The 18,681-nt window shown below is 46.5% G+C and overlaps 1 protein-coding gene across 1 annotated transcript in view; it reads right to left on the reverse strand.

Annotated features, from left to right (window-relative positions):
• The window catches only part of PGAP1 (post-GPI attachment to proteins inositol deacylase 1), a 70,420-nt gene that overhangs the window by 20,088 nt on the left and 31,651 nt on the right, over positions 1–18,681 (reverse strand). Inside the window, exons 11-18 of the mRNA XM_048486768.1 lie at positions 16,750–16,799; positions 15,403–15,454; positions 15,097–15,174; positions 7,061–7,136; positions 6,622–6,695; positions 6,470–6,521; positions 1,944–2,010; positions 30–138 (exon numbers count right to left, since the gene is read on the reverse strand). Coding sequence (XP_048342725.1) covers positions 30–138; positions 1,944–2,010; positions 6,470–6,521; positions 6,622–6,695; positions 7,061–7,136; positions 15,097–15,174; positions 15,403–15,454; positions 16,750–16,799 — 558 coding nt within the window. The remainder of the gene's footprint in view (positions 1–29; positions 139–1,943; positions 2,011–6,469; positions 6,522–6,621; positions 6,696–7,060; positions 7,137–15,096; positions 15,175–15,402; positions 15,455–16,749; positions 16,800–18,681) is intronic.

Raw genomic sequence — 18,681 nt, forward strand, 5'->3', positions numbered from 1 at the left:
AGGGAAAAGCTAATGTTTTGATGACTTACTTCATATTGACAATCTGAAGATGAATAAATATTCAACACTGGAACTGTTGTGTCATTTTCAGGTTGGGCAACATGCAGTTTTGCAGAAATCTCAGTTGTTGATGGGACCCTGCCATGGTTTTGTAACAACAAACAACACACATTACTCTGAAGATAATGTACATCCAATGGAATACAAATGGAAATCCAGAACATTCTCAAGTGGCTCAGGAAATATCAGGAAATATACAGGGACTCCACGGCAGGCACACATTCAACCAATGCTTTGCCAGCTGCATTGGCTCTGGGTGGAGTACTGAATCAGGTTCAAGGTTTTGGTTATGACCTATGACCCTTCGGGCACCGCCCAGAGCCCTTCGGGGACGGGGCGGTATATAAGCCTAAAGTATAAATAAATAAAATAAATAAATAAAGCCCATAATGGACTGGGACTCTTGTATCTGCAGGACAGCCTCTCTCAATATACCAGCTCCCCTCCCCCGCCAAAAGAGCATTTGGTCTTTGGTCTGAAAAGCATCCGGCTATCCTCAATCTCAGCAAGAACTTTCCTGTTCTGGCTCTGGCCTCATGGAACTCTCTCTCTCTCTCATGAGATGCGGGCCCCGTGGGAACTGATGCAATCCCCAAAGAGTTTACAAGATTGATTTGTTCTGCCACATCTATGGTTGAGGACAGTGTTGGTTTCCATCTACTGGCCTCCATTTCCCCTGTTTCCCTCTCCTCTTTCATATCATCCATTCATATTAATTTGCTCTATTTTTTTTCTACTAGAATTTAATTTGGCCTGCCTTCTTTTGATTGGTCTTTGGTTTTCTTAGTGCCATCAATTTTTATTAATTAAGATTTTAACTTTATGATATGTTTTTATGGTTGAGAAATTGTTGGAAGTTTCCTTGAGCCTGATGTGTTGGGATAGGGCAGAAGAGAAACTGAATAAATGAATAAAGAAAGAAAGAAATCCGTCAACACTGCTCATCTAATCAATTAAATTCATAGTCGATAAAGAGATCGATATCTGAAACACCTATCTAATGCTACCATGTGCCCATGAATTTATCTCCTGATGCCCACTTGTTCCTCTCCCAGAGAATCTCCTCTCTAACCCTAAGAGTCAGTCCTGACTTTTCTCTATACCACTGAAATAGGAAGTACTTTAGAAGAGTCCAAATAATTTCCTTTGTGTCTGTAGGAAGCACTCATTTGGAAATAGCTGCCTCTGTCATGGAAACTCCTAGCTCACGATGGCAGTCATCTTGTTGTGGGTACACACTATCCATTTTTAAAATTCCCAAAATGTCCCGCGGTTCAACAAGGCTGAGGATCCTTGGTCCACCGGAAGTGGCTCTTTGAGGTCTGGAGATCTTTAATATATCCTGCTACTTGATCCTTTTAATTGGAAATGCCAGGGATTAAATCTGGTGCCTTCTGTAAGCAAAGTGCTTCCCCAAATATTTTCATGCTGGATTGTTTAATGCCACTGCACATTTAATCCATTCACAAGCCCACAGGATATACTAATAATATATGAAGTGTATGAAAGCCAAACCAGGAGAGATCCTGGAATATTTGCACAAGGATCTCCTGAGAGTGGGTGGGGACAATCTGTATTAGGACAGAACAATGGGGTAACAAGGGCTAAAATCTTTTCCCTCTACACCACATTCTATTTCCCTATTTCCCTCATTCCTGGAGCTGATATACATCCAGTTGGATTTGTAAGTTTCCCATGGCTTATTTAGCAATTTTGGAGGATCATCTGGGGTGGGATGAGACAGCTACCTCTCTGACCTTTGAATGTTGCTAATAAAACAGCCTCTCTGAGAGCCATTCACTAATTTGTCCAGCACTGCTTCTGACCTTATAATATTGCGTTTTTCAGTACCGAAGAAACATGAAACAATGAGACATCCTTACTGGGACAAAGTTAGGGAGTCCTCATGTGACCAGGGGATATGAAGTCGGTATACACTAGGCTTTCTTTCTGGAAAAAAAGGCAAATAAAAAACACAATGGGACAGAGTTCTAGGCTGGCCACCCATTAGCTAAACTGGAATAACAACAAATACTTTGCTACTGCAACTATTGAAAGCAAGCTATTCAAAATAAATTCACTGAGAAAAGCGAACTCTTAGGAGTGATCATGCTTTTGTTATTTTAAAATTCTGCTGTGTTACAAGTGCTCAATATGGGGACTGCACAGAGCCACTCGGTCAATGCGACTCATTTTCCCCTTTTCCTGCACTTGCAGGCACAGCCTCCTAACTCCTTCCCAGCCTGGTCCTGTGGATCTGATGCTGCTGGGCTAAAACACTTTATGCTGCAGTAATGTTAGTTCTCGGCCTTTTGAGAGCCACCATGGTATTGTGGTTAAGAGCAGCGTCATGAAGTGGTTAAGAGCAGGTGGACTCTAAACTGGAGAACCAAGTTTGATTCCCCACTCTTCCATCTGAGCAACGGACTCTTACCCCGTGAGCTGGATTTGTTTCCCCACTCCTACATACAAAACCTGCTGGATGACATTGGGCTAGTCACAGTTCTCTCCGAACTCTTTCAGCCCCAAGGTGTCAGTTGTGGGGAGAGGATGGTAAAGGAGTCTGTAAGCCACTTTAAGTCTCCTTATAGGAGAAAAAGGGATATAAATCCAAACTACTCCTCCTCCTCTTTGTGCACTTCTCAAGTTGCCAACATTACTTTTGTTCAAGTAGTACTATTGATAAATGTTTTATCCGAATTTTGTTTTTAAGCTACTTTTCTCATAATCCACATAAAATGGTGATTAAGATAGTGTATGTGTTTGTGTGTGTGCATCATCAAGTCACAGTTAACTTATGGTGACCATGTAACGTTTTCAAGCACTGGCGTAGCAAGGGGACATAAGGGGGATAGCGCCCTGGGCACCACTTCTTGGGGGACATACTGACACACACACCCCTGCAGCTGTGCCCCAGTCTGTGGGACTTGGGAGGGGCAACTGCACCCATGGAGTAAAGCTGTGGGGGGTGCAGCGCCCAGGGGGAGTCAGTGAATATGCACCTGCTTTCAAGGCAAGAGACATTCAGATGTGGTTTGCCATTGCCTGACTCTGGATGAACTGGGAGAATTCTGAAATAACTGTGACTGGCTCAAAGTCACCCAGCAGACTTCATAAGGAAGAGGGGTAAACTGAACCTGGTTTTCCAGATTAGAGTTCGTTGCTCTTAACCACGGCACCACGCTGGCTCAGAAGATAGCATGGAAAAGTGTTAAGATGTGGGATATCGTGTACTCTACTTCTGGATGCATAGAAAAGTTGAAAAGGAGTCAATCAAAGAGAAAGTGACAGAAGTAGATCACTCCCATAAACTAAAACCACAGGTGACTGCCAACTCGTGATGGAGTTATAGATTCAGTTTAGGTGGTCATTTAAAGCCTACAAGTTTACAGGCGGGCCAGCAAACTCACGACACCTATAAACATGGTTTGCAAACAAGGATAAGACTATCAGTCTCAAATAGCATGAACTGGAGATTTCAGTTCACATTCCCAAGCTTCCACGTGCACAAGTTGCAATAATCAAGTGAAGAACTTTGACACACAAATCTACCCACAGAGACAGGGTCTGACCTTTAGAGTGATGTAAAAGCCAATCTGAACCAGCAAAGGATAAGAGGACAAGAAGAAACAGAAGAACAAGTAATGAACTGATAACCTAGTAACTGTCATTAAGGAACAAAGCATTCAACCTGAGTGAGTAGTTTAATCCATGTGAACAGCAAAACACAGAAATAAAGGTCCACTTTGAATATCCTATTGTCTACAGTATGAACAAGACGTTCCACCAAAAAGATACCTGAATCCAGTGATTTGACTGACACATGCCGGTGTGTGTATAGATACACATTGTGCAATCATCCTTTGTACATGTAAATTAAAAATCATTTTATCCAATAAAAGCAGATTAAAAAAAGTAGGCACCTTATTCACCCTAGGGATTACTCAAAATTTACATGTTTTCTAATTACTCTCTTTGGTGTGTTCTGCATTGATTTTGCCATTTGTCATGAGGAGGCAATTTTTGGACAGGAAACAGGCCATCTTCAAAACACAGTCAACACAGGATATACAGATTTGGGAATTAACTGAAGACAACCTCCGACTCCCCCGCTATCCAATCATGTCACCAAGAAAAGGTGAGATCAAGAAATATTTATTTACTGGCTTGCCAGTGCTTGGTACTATTCATAGCTAGCCACTTCGGAGGTAAATTGTGAGGGAGTTTGAGGTACACCTTGCCCTTCCTTGGTAAAACAACCTTGAGTACCCTTGTTTGCCTTAAAGTTAACAAGATGCAAAACAGAGATTTTAAAACAGGTGTATTTTACTGGGAAGGGAAAGTAAACTGTAGATGTTTAAGATCAACTTTATACAACTGTAACTTCATGAGGAAGTGAGATAGGAAGATAGTGTTTCTTCACAGATAGGTGCTACTGAACTCAAATCTAAGAAACCAACAAGATTTTCAGAGTACGAGCACCTGAGAGTCAAGCTACCTTTTCACCACCTAATGATGAAAGCTTTGATTTTCAAAATGTTATATCCCAAAAATCTTGTTGGTCTCTTAGGTGCTGCTGGTTCAGAATCTAGGGCAGACCAACAGGACTATTCTCTGAAACAGTCCTTTCAGATTGTGTGTGTGAGTTCAGAATGGAAAAAATGCCAGCAACTGCCAGACTACTTTTGATTGTAAAAGCGGTTCAGTTTTCCCACCCTTTTAGAATTACAATACAGAGAATTACAGTACACAATCCAAATGCTCCCAGCAGCCAGGGATGCTGCCACTGCCACACCGACGCACCGCCTCCAGAGGACTTCCAGGCAGCATGGGTAGGCAGCTAAAACTTGCGTGGCCACCGCATTCCATCCTTGGGAATACCCCACCGCACCCCGTCCCTCTCTGTGCTGGCATTCAATTGGACACCAGTGTTCCTCTGGGATGGTGGCCATTTCCTGGTTGTGGCATTGCAGAGCTGAGGGGCGCTCAACTGCCAGTGCCTTTGCCCCCTCCGTCGGAGGAGGAGGCCAATGCATTGACGCACCCTCACAGAGAATTACAGTACACAATCCAAATGCTCCCAGCAGCCAGGGATGCTGCCACTGCCACACCGACGCACCGCCTCCAGAGGACTTCCAGGCAGCATCAGCCGGTTTGCCCTCCCCTCATTGGATTGGGCTACCCATCTTTCCCATAGCTTTCAAATACACAATGTGGCCCACTTCAGTGCCATGACTACACTAACCAGCTGCCTTCCCCTTGAACAGACTGGTAAGAGAGCTAGATTCCTAGCCTCTCAATCCTGTCTGTTTATAAAATAATAAAGAATGAAAGTAAATATGTCTCCTAGCATAAATGAATATGTCGAAAGGTCCACTTCTGAAAAGTGCTTCCGATGTTAAGTCCCAAAACCCTTACCCAAGACAGACTAGGTCACTAATCCAATATTCGCTTCCAGGTCCTATTGCTACTTTTTTGTCGTTATTTAACAATTGAACAAAATGTTCAGTTGTGTTGTGGGCTACAATGACTTTCAGCCTACCCTCATCACCAAATCAGCTGATTTGCCTCTCTGAGATTAAGTCCAGGCAAGCTTCTTCTTTAAGCAAGTTCATTAAATTTGCTAAATCTAAGAGGGCAGATCAGATTTGGGTTCCTGCAACGGGACTTGGAAAACTCGAAACAGGAGCTTGTCACCTGCCATCTCACACAACTTCTACAATATAAACGTGGACCTGTGCATTGCAGAGACCTGAGCTGTTGTTTGGCACTGATCCACCAAGATTAACTTTGTTTAAACGGACATTTAAAGCACCTGAAATGAAAAAGTAAAACTGACCTACAGAGGGAAAAAGAAAGCTCTGAATGATTTTATGTCAAAATGGAAGAATGCAAGATTAGCCCCCACTATGGCATATGCTCTTCTCAATTTTCAATCAGCAAATTTCAGCTTTACTGGTAAATCATGCGGAACATCCAATCTCCCAGAATGCATGAGCAAATGAAAAATACACATTTGATGCAGTGGCATGTAATAATGTCAACCAAGTGTAATCCATTGGGAAGCCAGGCTACAACTGATGTTTCAAAATGAATAATGCAGGAAGAATAGTGGTAGCAACAAACACTAGACAATTTGCGGAACCCAGATAAGAAGAAAGAACGTCCTGTAGTGTGTTGCCGAAGTCTTTCACGGCCAGAATCACTAGGATGTTGTGGGTTTCCCTGGCTGTATGCCCATTTTCCAGTAGTATTTTCTCCTGACGTTTCACCTGCTTCTGTGGCTGGCATCTGTGTGCAGGCAAAATGTCAGGAGAAAATACTGCTGGAACATAGCCATACAGCCCGGAAAACCCACAATGTTCTAGTCGCGCAGTGCTTTAGTAGTGATTTCAGAAAATACATTTACCTTTGAATGACTGGCACTGGCTCTCTACATACAGCTTAAAAGCTTGGTATACCTTAACAAAACAGAAAACATGTAATCAGTTTCTTGGTATTCCTGGAACATTACCTACATTAGACATAAAAAGTATGCATTTCAGAAATCAGTATTTATACCTGACCAAAGTGTTGGAGCTGAACATTGTGAATAAGGCCAGTTGAGTTTAATACAATTTTGCTTGAAGAAAGCCCTGCAGAAATTATTACCTTATGTTAGAATTATTGTTAAGAAGATCTAGTACAAAAGATTACAGGGAAAATAATCAATTTGTTAGAAGTCTGCTTTTATTTTGTTTGTTTAAATATTTTTACGCTGCCCTCCTATCAAGGCAGAGCACATAAACACATTACAACAGTTCAAATTTTAAAATAGTTCAATAAAAACACATAAACAAACAAGAACCTGCTGGGAGGAGACATGGATGGAGCAAGACAGATGAGTCCATCTGTTAAATCATTGCTAAATTTAGTTCCTATTCAGTTAATTCCAGCAATAAACGACAATTCTTGAAACATAGCAACAAAGGCACTGGAAAATCCAACTGACTAAACTTACCAAATGAAAAGAGATGGGTCACAGGCAGCCGTACCGTTCTTGAGTCCTCGTTAAAGAACTCACAGTCCAAAGTAAACTGCAACAAAGAAATATCAACAAAACTACATTAGCCCGAATTGGAGCACAAATTGGAGCAATTCAGAGGCAGGGCCTGGAATCAGCACTGGGAGAGCTCAGTTCGAGAACCAACCTGGACACTAAGTCATTGAAGGAGCATGTGATTATTTCAAGTTCTCTTTTAAAAGAATAGTAAATAGAAATAGGTAAATATTTTGATGTCAAAAGTGGCCACTTGGCACACTTTGACGGAGGCCACTTTACAACTCACATGGAGAACCGTAACCTCCCCTTTGTGGAGCTTGAAGTACATGGGTCCTTAAGGAGTGCAGCTTTAGCTCAGAGTCTCTAGACAGCACATACAGTATATATAACACAGCCCCACCCATCGGGCTGGGTGCCTGGCCGCAGTGCTTCAACCGCACCGGTCTGCTGTTCCCCAGGAGGCTTCCTGGAGGTGGGGGGAGGCTACAAACAAGGCCTTCCCACTGCTGGAAAGCCCCCACTGGGCTTAATGGACTTACGTCAACAAAAAGGGGGTGTCAGTCGAAAGCCCCAGCTGCTATGCAACAGGCGTGATAACGGAGTGGGAGTCAACTAATGTTGGCTCCTCCCCTGGCCACGCCCCCAGATTACCAGTGGTGGCGATGGGGCCGCAGAGACGCTGGTGCGGCATCCAGCACCACATCTCACCCCTGGGGAGGGCTGCAGTGGCCATGTGCAGGCAGATTTGCCCCTCCACCAAGGCAAGTGTTGCCCTGCGCTGCTCCCAATGGTGGATTCAGCACCCCACCTTGGATGGGACCATAAACTTTAAGCAGTCTGGAAGAAAAGGCAAAGCAGTTCTTTTCAAAAAATTGTCCCCTAGCGCACACTGTAACACCCCACCACTATCACGAACGAGGAGCAGTTCTATGAGCTATTAAATTTCATCCTTATTTTTGTTGTTTTTTGCTGTCAAGTCACAGTGGTGTTTTTAAGGCAAGTGACATTCAGAGATGGTTTGCCATTGGCTGCCTCTGTGTCACAACCTTGCTATTCCTTGGAGGAGGTCTCCCGTCCAAAAACTTGCCAGAGTTGTAGGTGAGACTGTGTGACTGGCCCCAGATCACCCAGCAAGTTTCCATGGCAGAGTGGGTCTCCCAAATCCTAGTCCAGGGGCTGATGGGATTTGTAGTCCATGAACATCTGGAGAGCCACCGGTTGCAGTCCAATATGCTAACCACTATACCAGGCTGTGTAAGGAATTCCAAAGAGCAGAAATAAAAAGGCTTTTGATTATAAGTCCGTTTATTCAGACATCCTGGAAAGCACACACACATGACATGACAGGAATGGGACCTCCCGCCTAAACTACAGGTTATAACATCCCCTGTCCCATCCCCCTCCCGGTGTCTCCAGTCCCAGTCTCGTTCTCATGGGAACGGAATGGAATGCTCATCTTGCACCATAAGATAAGCCCTCTAACAGTGTGGTTGCAGCGGATTCTGGCCCGTCGCCCGTGCCAAGGAATTCAGTCAAGGCCAAGCGACTGTGAGAGAATCAGCACCGCTAGAGATCTTTACATTCTGCTTCTCCTAACAGAAGAGCCCTTCCCCGGTTTCAGAAAGCGGAAAGGCGATGAAGCGCCAGAAATAAAGGAGAGGGCATCGATGTTTTCTGTATAGACCCGTTGATTATAACGGAGGAATACCCACCCAAGAAACCAAATATTGCAAGGCGGTGCGATTAAAGCGAGAGAGTCAGAATAGCGTCTATTTCATTAGTGCTTGTGTCCATCAATTATAGTCGGTGGGGGGTATCTCCGGTCGTGCCAGGCATCGAGGAAAGCGGGAGCCTCCTTGAGCAAACTGGAATTGAAAGAGCGGGATGAATATTGCCAAGGAGTTAGAGCAGTTCCTAAGCGAGGCAGTAACATCATTGATCACTTTTGTAATCCTAAAAGGACCCACGAATTTCTTGCGGTTTTGAATATTTGTGTAATGCGTCTCTAAGGTTTTTAATGAACCAAATAAACCCAAGCCCCCACCTGCGTAAAGGGAAATCAGAGCGATGTTTATCCGCCTGAAAACTTTGTGAGAGTCAGCAGCTTGGCTTTAAAGGCAGTCTGGACCGTCTTCCACCCCTCAGCCAGGGATGAAATCCCACTGCTGGAATTCTGGAGGATGTAAGCCTCTGTGGGCAGTTGGGGCAGTGGTGGGAAGGAGCGACCAGAAACAATTTCAAAGGGGTCTTCTGTATTGCTACTATGAGCGGCATTGTTGTAAAAGTACTCATAAATGGGATTAGTGCGGTTAATTGCCGGTAGGCGAATTAGTGTAACAAGCGTGAAAGTACTGCTCTAGTGTTCTGTTAGGTCCTCTCTGATTCACCGTCACTTTGAAGGCGTGGTAGAGTGACAGGCGACAGCAGTGGTTCCCAACAAGTCCGGGAAAAGCCTTCAAAATTTAGAAATGAATGGGTGGGGCCCATGATGGGATACCACGCTTGTGAGGAGGAGTGTAGGCGATAGATATGTTGGATAAACATTACGTGCCAATTTAGGAACCCGATGGAATGGTGGTGCAGGGGAATAAAATGTGCTTGTTTTAGAACGGATCCCACCACCACCCATAAAACTGTGTTCCCTGATGACTGTCCGGCAAGTCTGTAATGAAATCCATCCCGAAACATTTCCCAGGGCGGGAAGCAACTGGGAGAGACTTTAAAAGTCCCATAGGGTTTTCGGGTCGATTTGGCCTCTCGCATGAGCGGAACACCCCTTGATATAAGCCTCAATGTCTTTTAGCATGGAAGCCACCAAGAACTGTTGGCGGGCCGAATGCAGGCGTCTTGAGGAAGCCAAAATGTCCTGCCGACCCGGGCATCGCCAAGCGAGCCGGAGAACCTGCCTGCGCGAAGGGGGGAGGAGCGCGTACCAACACCCCCGCGTTTCCAAAGCATGCCACCCTCCAAAAGCGTAGCTGGGGATCTCCCTTCCCTCCTTGAGCAGTTCTCGGAGCCCGCCTCCCGAGGTTCCCGTAGGAAGGGGGGGAGCACGATACCGGAGGCGAGGCGAAGGGGAGGAGATCACGGAGGAGTCTGAGACGGTGACAGCCAAACCCAGCTGGGAGGGAGAGCCGCGGTGCGCCCGAGGATATCCAGTAGCGAAGAAAACTTATCCCCTCCCTGGGAGGCGGGGCAGCGCATCTGGCCAGTTTAATTGGTTTTTCCAGGAAAAAATGAGCTGTGAAGAGGCCGGCGGGAGAAAAAAATCAGCCCAAGCGTGGTTGTTTTGCGAGACATTTTGAGGGTGGAGAGAGGCGGCCCAGAAGTTCTTGTGATCGGACCAAACCTGGAAAGGGGTGTTTAGCCCCTCAAGCCAGTGGTAAAGGTGCATAGAGCCACCTTGATAGCAGCAGTCTCCTTATCCCCACGGTCCAGTTGAGCTCAGGGCCAGAAACTTTTTTTTTGGATAAGTAAGCCTGCCGCGGAACAAGTCTACCATCTTTATTTTTTTTTTTTTCTGCAAGAGGGCTCGCCCGAGCCTTGTCCGGCAGCATCCGCGTGAACAACGAAGGGAGGTCGAGAATTAGGGGGTGTTTCAAAGTGGAGTTGTTCGGTGAAAGCTGATTACTAAGCGTTAGGCAGCCGATTGGCATTCCTGGGGCCAAGGGAGGAGCTCGGGCTTACAGTGGCTTGTAAAATCCTTGCCTTTGGTCGCGTCTGCAAAGTGCGTGAGTGGAAGGAGGCCAGTTCAGCAAATTGGGGGTATAAAGTCCGCGGTAGAAATTAGCAAAACCAAGGAAGGAGTTGCAATTCTTTTCTGATATTGGTGGGGGGCAGGCCATTGAAGGACTGCGGCTATTTTTTGCTGGATCCATCTCCAAGCCATCGGGATTGAGGATCCGATAGCCTAGATGATCTATGGAGGACTGATGAAAACAGCATTTTGATAATACACTTCGCGAAGAGGAGTTGTCAAATAAAGCGTTGCAATACCTCCCGAACCAGGGTTTCATGCTCCTCCATCGATTCTGCGAATAAATCAAGACATCATCCAAGTACCGCGACTACCCATATACAATAAATCTTGCAAAACTTCGTTGATAAAGGGCCATGAAAGCTCGAGGCTCCAGCTAATCCGAATGGCATTATTAAGTATTCCATATTGTCGAATTTAGTATTAAATGCTGTTAAATGTTAAGTAGCCCTCTGCAAATCGGACCCTGTAATAAGCCTCTCTCAAATCTAACTTGGTAAAAAAAATCCGTCCCTTGCCTGAATTGCATCCAAAAGATCTTTTGATTAAGGGCAAAGGGTATTTATTGGACATGGAAACAGCATTTAATCCCGCGGTAATCGGTACAAAGTCTCAAGGAGCCGTCTTTCTTTTTTACAAACAGAACAGAAGTGGCGTGGAGTGTCTGGTGGCTCGCCATTATGAATCCAGCGAGCCCAGGTTTGCTTATCCTAAGAGACGGAGCTCCTTCTCTTAGAAGTTAGGGCTCTATCGCGATGGAATTCTACCCTTAGGCAGCTGAGCTCGGGCTGTAGTATGATTTTGTCAATGGTATCCCTATGGGGGGGAGTAATTGATCGCACTCCACCATGTTCCTGAAACACCCTGGCCGAAGTCTCGGTAAACTGCGGAATATTTGTGGAATTAGAATTCACTGGGGTGTTTGCAAAGCTGTGGAAGCTAGTGGGACAATATCGCTTGGAGGAGGGATTTCCCCACTTGTGTGCTCCCGCGAAGGTCCAGTGAATTCTAGAGATTACAGCTCTTCTTTCCAAATGATGTTTGGCTCCGTGTAATAACAACCATGGCATGCCCAAGACAATGGAGTGTTTGGCTACTGGAGCAAATTATGAAGCTAATCTTCTCCCAATGGTCAGGCATAGCCTTGGAGAAACCGCCGGGTTCGCGTTTTTAAACCGAGGCGAGACGCTTCAGCTCCGAGAAGTGGGCTGCCATCCATTTTGAGTGAGCGCAGGATGGAGGCCTTCACCTAGGGGACTTCGGTCGTGGCCAAGCTCCTCCAGCCACCTCGCGGCGCATTAAACAGTGGGGAGCAGCGAGTCAGCAGTAGGAGGCTAGGATCTGGCGGCCAGCGTATGCTTAGCAGGGTTGGCTAAAGAAGGCTTGAATAGTAATGGTAGCTGCCTTCACTCACGAATCTGGAGCAGGACCCATGTCCATGAAGCTGAAGAAGAGACAAACTGCCACTTCCGCTCGAGAAGTCCCCTTTGGTAGCCCAGCTTTGGAGCCGAACCTGATGGAGGAGGACCCGGACTTCCGATGGAGAGCTTGGCAGAGAGGTCTTGTAGGGCTGAACAGTGGGTTTCTGTTTTGGGCAATTGGCAGCCAGATGGCCAGGACCACTGCAATAAAGGCATAATCCTAGCGGCGGCAGCGTTGGGATGTAGTTTTGGTGGAGATGGCGGGCTTGATTTGCGAGAGTAGCTGGGGTGGCCGTGGTAGTGGGTTTTGGGCGTGGGCGTCCCGGCAGTAGTCAAAGCCGCCACTTACTGATCCGTCGATCCATTCTGCGGCAGTCGCAGCGGGATCGCGGATGAGGATCACTGTTTCCGCAGTTTGACATCCATAGCCTCGAAGAAGTATTCACACTTCATGCGTTCAGGCCAGTGAGGGAGAGTTTACTAGCGCCCTTACGAAAATTCACCGGGCAAATTACCGGCAAAGAAGCGGTTGCCCTGCTGAATGGTTTTATTATGCAGATAGCCTGCGTTTTCAGCATCCGGATCCTGGGCGGACCGCATAAAGCTTAGCGAAAATCCTGCCACTGTGCGAGTGTCGTCAGCTTGCTGATGCGTGAGAGTTACAAACCATTCGACGCCACCCATCAAGACTGACCCTATGTCCCGTATTTTTCCGCGTTCAGAGCGATATAAATCATCGAACTCCTGCATATCGCATCAAGTTGCAAGGATGAAGTAAAGAGAGCTTAGGCGATTCCGTCAAAAGCGAGAGCTGGAATGGGGGGGTCATAATATCACTCTCTCCAACGCTCTTGGAACCCGTTGGGGTTGAGGTTACCTTGGTAGAGGCGGTGAGGCGCTGGGGAGCAGGGACGGTTGAGGTGCCCCAGGTTGAGGGTGGAGGCGGGCCTAAGCACACGTCGTCCCTCCGGCGAGAAAGGAGGCAGCAGCAGGTCTTGGCGAGGAGAGTTGAAGTAGGACCTTGCAGTGCTGGCCCTGCGCGGCAAGAGGCGGTAGGTCGCGCGTGGCTAAAGGTGTAGACACCGACCTGGGTTCGTGCCATTGTATCCCGCTGCCTTTTCAACTCCTGCGCCAGGCATTGTTCCCTCACAAATTTCATTGTGCATCCTGATCGCATGTAGGGCCGTTCTTTCCGCGATCCAATTTAGCTTCGCTCATCCCGTTGTATGGCCGCCAGTCCAGCGTCACTCTGCGTTTGTATGGCCCTAATGCTTCGCTGGCGTTCCAAATCCATCTTAGAGTGATCCAGTACTTTGTCATGGATCGTTAAATTCTGCTGATACTGCCGTTGCAGCGCTTCCTTGGCCAGTTCCAGCTTCGAGTTGGGCGTCTTTGCGTTATTCCGCGGTCCCTTTGCAGACCCTCGGCGCTCCTCTTCCCAGAGCCTCGCTCAGATTCCTTGCTTCTTTGGCATCGGCGCAGCCTGGCCACTGATAGTCCCAACTTTCTTTGGGCGGAGAGCGCGAATCTGGATAGAGTCAGATCTTCCTCGGATTCCTCCTCTCCGGGAAGGCAACTCATCTGCCAATGCCCGATGGCTCCGCGAGGCGTCTCCTGCCTTTCATCCGCTCTCCCTGTCCGGGGCTAGGAATCGGTCGGGGAACTGGCCACGGAAACCCCTTCCGATCATCGATCACAATCTGGTAGTCGGTTTTGTATGCGGATTTGAATGGGCTGGTACTATACTGTGATCATAGAACATGTCGGAAGTCTGAGTCAGGAATGCGTTCAATTGACTCCGGGTATCCCAGCATGAGCGTAGTCAGACCCATTTCCTCAGAGACTACGGATTTGCATTTGGGGTTTATAATCCACCACGGAAGCGGGTAGAGATCGATCAACAGGCCTTTCGATCCACCTTGGCGCCCCAAAGCGATTCATGCAACTCCACATGATGCATCCGCGTCGCTCATCCCAGCGAAGATGAGGGAAAGACTTCGTGCTGGGCGAGGGCGGAAGAGTTACCAGTGAGACCGTTCCCCACTGGTTCCTCAGATTCTGGGAGGGAAGGCTGGAACCCTCTACGGGGGCTACGTGCCTTCCACAGTTTTCAGAATGTTCAATATCTCTGCATGTTACAAAACACCTGAGATCCCACTGGTTTTAAAAGAGTATTAAGATTGATTCCTGTCATAATGTAAAGGAATTCCAAAGAGCGAAATAAAAAGGCTTTTTGATTATAAGTCCGCTTTTATTCAGACATATCTCCTGGAAACTTACGACACTTGACAGAATGGGACCTCCCGCCCTAAACTTACAGGTTATAGCATCCCCTGTCCCATCCCCTCCGGTCCCCAAAAGTCTCCAGTCTGAGTCTCATTCTCATGGGAGCAGATGGAATGCTCATCTTGCACCATAAAGGATAAGCCCTCTAACAGTGTGGTTGCATGCCCAGTTCTGGCCCACGTCGCCCGCAAGCCAAGGAATTCAGCGTCAAAAGGCCGAAAACGACTGTGAAGAGAATCAGCACCGCTGAGATCTTTACAGGCTGGTTCTCATTGCTCATTTTTGCCTTGCCATTTTATCTGCAGTTAATTACTTATTTTAACTGCTGCTCCATTCTATAGTTTTAAACATTATTATTGCTGTTGGTTTTACAGATTTGTTTCTTTTTTATCTTATTTTTGCAGAGCATTTCGAGAACCTGATGTTATCAGGAGGTAGTATATAAATTTAAATAAATGTCAATTAAAAAACAGAGAAGCATATGCTTGTTTTTTGAACAAAGAGACATCAGAGCATCTCACATTTATTACCTTATTGCTATTGACAGCTGGTCCATGAAGTACGAGATGAGACAAAGAAGGATAGTCTTGAAGTTTCAGAGTCACAGTCTAAAAAACACAATATGTCAAAGCAAAAACTTTTATTTAAAAATAATATTGTTAAACTTTTAAAAAAGTTTTTAAAAATGAAATAAAGATTGTATTGGTGCTCTTAGATTATGAAAATCTATGACTTTCAATTAATCATACCAAAACAGCATATTAAAATACTGAACAAATATTTTAAAATGTAAAGTAAGTATTTAGTATTGTGCAAAGAAATAATGAACATTCTACCTTAACTGTTGGCAATAACTCAGTCTTCCAAGATAAGTCAACACCTTGTAGACTGTGAAAGTTAAAATATTTGAAGACAAAAGACATTAGTATACTTTTAATAGACGCAGGCTAAATATCAGGTTGAACCCTAAGAACAGAGGGTTGGTGTCTGGGCAGACGCAAAGTGTTTGCATCAGATAAGGATCAATTCTAGGCTTTGTCGAAGGCTTTCATGGCCGGATTCAACTGGTTGTGGTGGGTTTTCCACTCTTTCCACTCTAGTGAGACTCTGAAAATTAGCAAAGCTTGGCTACCAGTACTTTAAAAAATGGACTGATAACCCCACCCACAATACAATGCACTCAACCACACCTTTGCATAGCAAGTTCCACCCAAACACTTACTGATTGGTTCCCATCCCTGGGACATGGACAATATGCCCCACTAAACTTTCCCTTCTCACTAAACACAGTGTGAAACAGACTTCTTGTGGCGCTTCCCCTCCCTGCGCAAGGCCCTTGGGCGATGGAACCTTCCCTCCTTCCCTGTCCTGGGGGTTGTCCTCCCCAGAGATGTTCTTTTCCAATTGGCCCGAGGGGCCAAGAAACAATTTAGCCCACAGGGCGCCTGGTGTTGAAGGCTGCCCCCTCTGGCTTCTCCAGCTGTCTCTTCCCTAAAACCCCTGCGTGTCAGGCCCAGTCCCGCCGCAGTTGCCTCACTAACGGCCGGGGTTGGCTAGACAGCTGACGCGCCACACCCAGTTGCCTCACTGGACGAGCAACTGCTGCCTGATGGGAGGTGGCCCTGGCACACCCTCCCAACGCAACCTCCTCACAAGCTGTCTGGCCCTTCCACCACTCCACACCCCTCCCACGCCACCCTGCTGCAGCGGCAGCTCCTGAGCTTCCCTTTCCTCTCCCTTAAATCCCCTTCCCAGACTCAAAACCCTCCCCCTGCCCAGCTGCAGTGTGTCCATGCCGAGCCGATTGGGCTCAGCTGCACTCCGGGTGCAGCCAGAGCTATGGAGCTTCGTTTCTTTGAAGCATCCTCGCGTCGAAACTTCGATGCGTTGCCGCGCCGGACCCGAGGAACCCCCCCTGCCCAGCCGACCTCCGGATCGCTGGCTTCAGTCCGGGCACGGGGACGGCTACTATCGCTCCGCCCGCGCCCGGACACATTTCTCTGTGATACACCTCTGAAGATGTCAGCCACAGATGCAGGCGAAACATTAGGAACAAGATCTACCAGACCATGGCCACACAGCCCGGAAAACTCACCACAACCAATGAGTTGGAAGAGTTTATTATTAAACAAATATTATTATCACAGGTAGCTTAATAAAAAGTAATATTAGCCCATGCTTACCACATAGATGAAGAACTGTTTATGCAGCCGTATATCCAGCTGTTTGTGTCCTGTTATATAAAAACCAAGAGGGAATAATATATAGTGAAACAGAGATAATCAACAATGCTTTTTAGAAGTTCAGCCATTATTTCAGAAGTCTTAATTAATTTGATTGCTTGTAAAGAGGTCCATCGGAAGCAGCAGCAATATTTGCACAGCTACCTGTTGGTCGAACATAGTTCATTTGACACCTGAATTTACAAATCAAACCCTTAATATCCACTAAGCAACCTCGTCCTAAAAGCTTGAACTCAAGGCAGCAAAGGCACTGGGGATAGATAACCTGGTACAAAACACATGCACCTCAAGCCCATGCAGGAAGACTGTCAGGATGACCGAGCGAGGATCACTTGGAAATTGTCGGGAATGAAAGATATTTCAGTGTAAATTACTGTTATATTGGAAGGGCATTTAGCACATTGACCAGGACAACTAAAAGCAAGTACTGCTTAACATAATGCATAACTGAGAATGGAATGTGTTGCCACAGAATACCACTTGTGACATTCAGCTCCTGGGGAATGGCAACCTTCCCACCTCACGGTGCAACAAAGCCACGTCCGTCGTTGGATCTGAGGCTCTCCTTCACCTTTGCTCCAAGTTGTTGGCAGCTGGTAGTGGGATCCAGGAAGCTACCATAATCAAGATAACAGCTCCAAGAATGTATAGAGAACAAAGCTTAACACTACAGCTTGGGATGAATATTTGGGATGAACAAGAAACTCACCGTAGAGATGTTGAACACAACACAGAGACTGAACAACAGACTGCTTTCAGAAAGAGTATATTAGACATCTCCAAGCGGAACATTAACGGCTGTTACCTCCATAATCAGAAGCAGCACAAATGGCTGCCCAACAACACACGGAAACAACACCGGGTTGTTATTTCCACTGGGTTGGGTCTAACGGAAGAACTGTAGCAGAACAGGCTGCAAGACCTCTGAAAAGCTGGTGCTATGGGTCACTGGACCCATATGGATCAGAGCCTGGGCCACCAGAAGAAACAACCAGTCAAGGAAGATTTTGTCCAGTTCTCCCTACTTTATTTTTTAATTTTCACCCCGCCCATCCCCGAGGAGTTCAGGGCAGCTGTACAACACTATAAAACCACAATTACAACACCTTAAAACCACAATTAAAAAAGCAATAAAATCCTGACAACATAAAAACTACTACTGTATAATGACAGCATGAAAGCAGACAAGATGGCGACTTAAACCCAAATTTAACCCCTGGGGGGCCAATAAAGATAGATATCAGCCTGGGTGGCCTCCAGGAAAAGCCCGGTGGAATAGCTCCGTCTTACAGGCTCTGCAGAAACTACTCAAGTCCCGCAGGGCCCTGATCTCACTAGGGAGCATATTCCACCAGGTGGGGGCCAGGGTAGAATAAGCCCTGGCCCTAGTCGATGCCAGCTGGATATTTTTCGGGCCAGGGATCACCAGTAGGTTCTCCTCCAAGGAGCAGAGGGACCTAATCGGGCAATTATAGGGAAAGGCTGTCCCTAAGATATGGGGGTCCAAGACCGCTCACAGCCTTAAAGTTCAAAACCAGAACCTTGAAAATGGCCCAGTACTCAATAGGCAGCCAATGTAGATGATACAAAACTGGTGTCACATGGTCCCTGCTAAGAGCCTAGTGGCCACGGTCCAGTTAGGAGCCTAGCGGCCACAGCCACAATCCAGTTAGGAGCCTAGTGGCCACATGCTAAACTCTCCTTGCCTCAGACTTCCTAGCTTTTTGCCCAGGCAAGTTGTGAGAACTCCCAGCACCAACTTTTCAGAGGCCTCAAGGCATTGCTGGGGAAGGGGAAAGAGCAAGAAAGACCTTGCGCCTGCAGGTGCTTCCTCACCTTGGATCGAACTCACTACCTTCTCCTTATGGGCCT

This window comes from Sphaerodactylus townsendi, linkage group LG02 (assembly GCF_021028975.2).
Source record: "Sphaerodactylus townsendi isolate TG3544 linkage group LG02, MPM_Stown_v2.3, whole genome shotgun sequence".
NCBI lineage: Eukaryota > Metazoa > Chordata > Lepidosauria > Squamata > Sphaerodactylidae > Sphaerodactylus > Sphaerodactylus townsendi.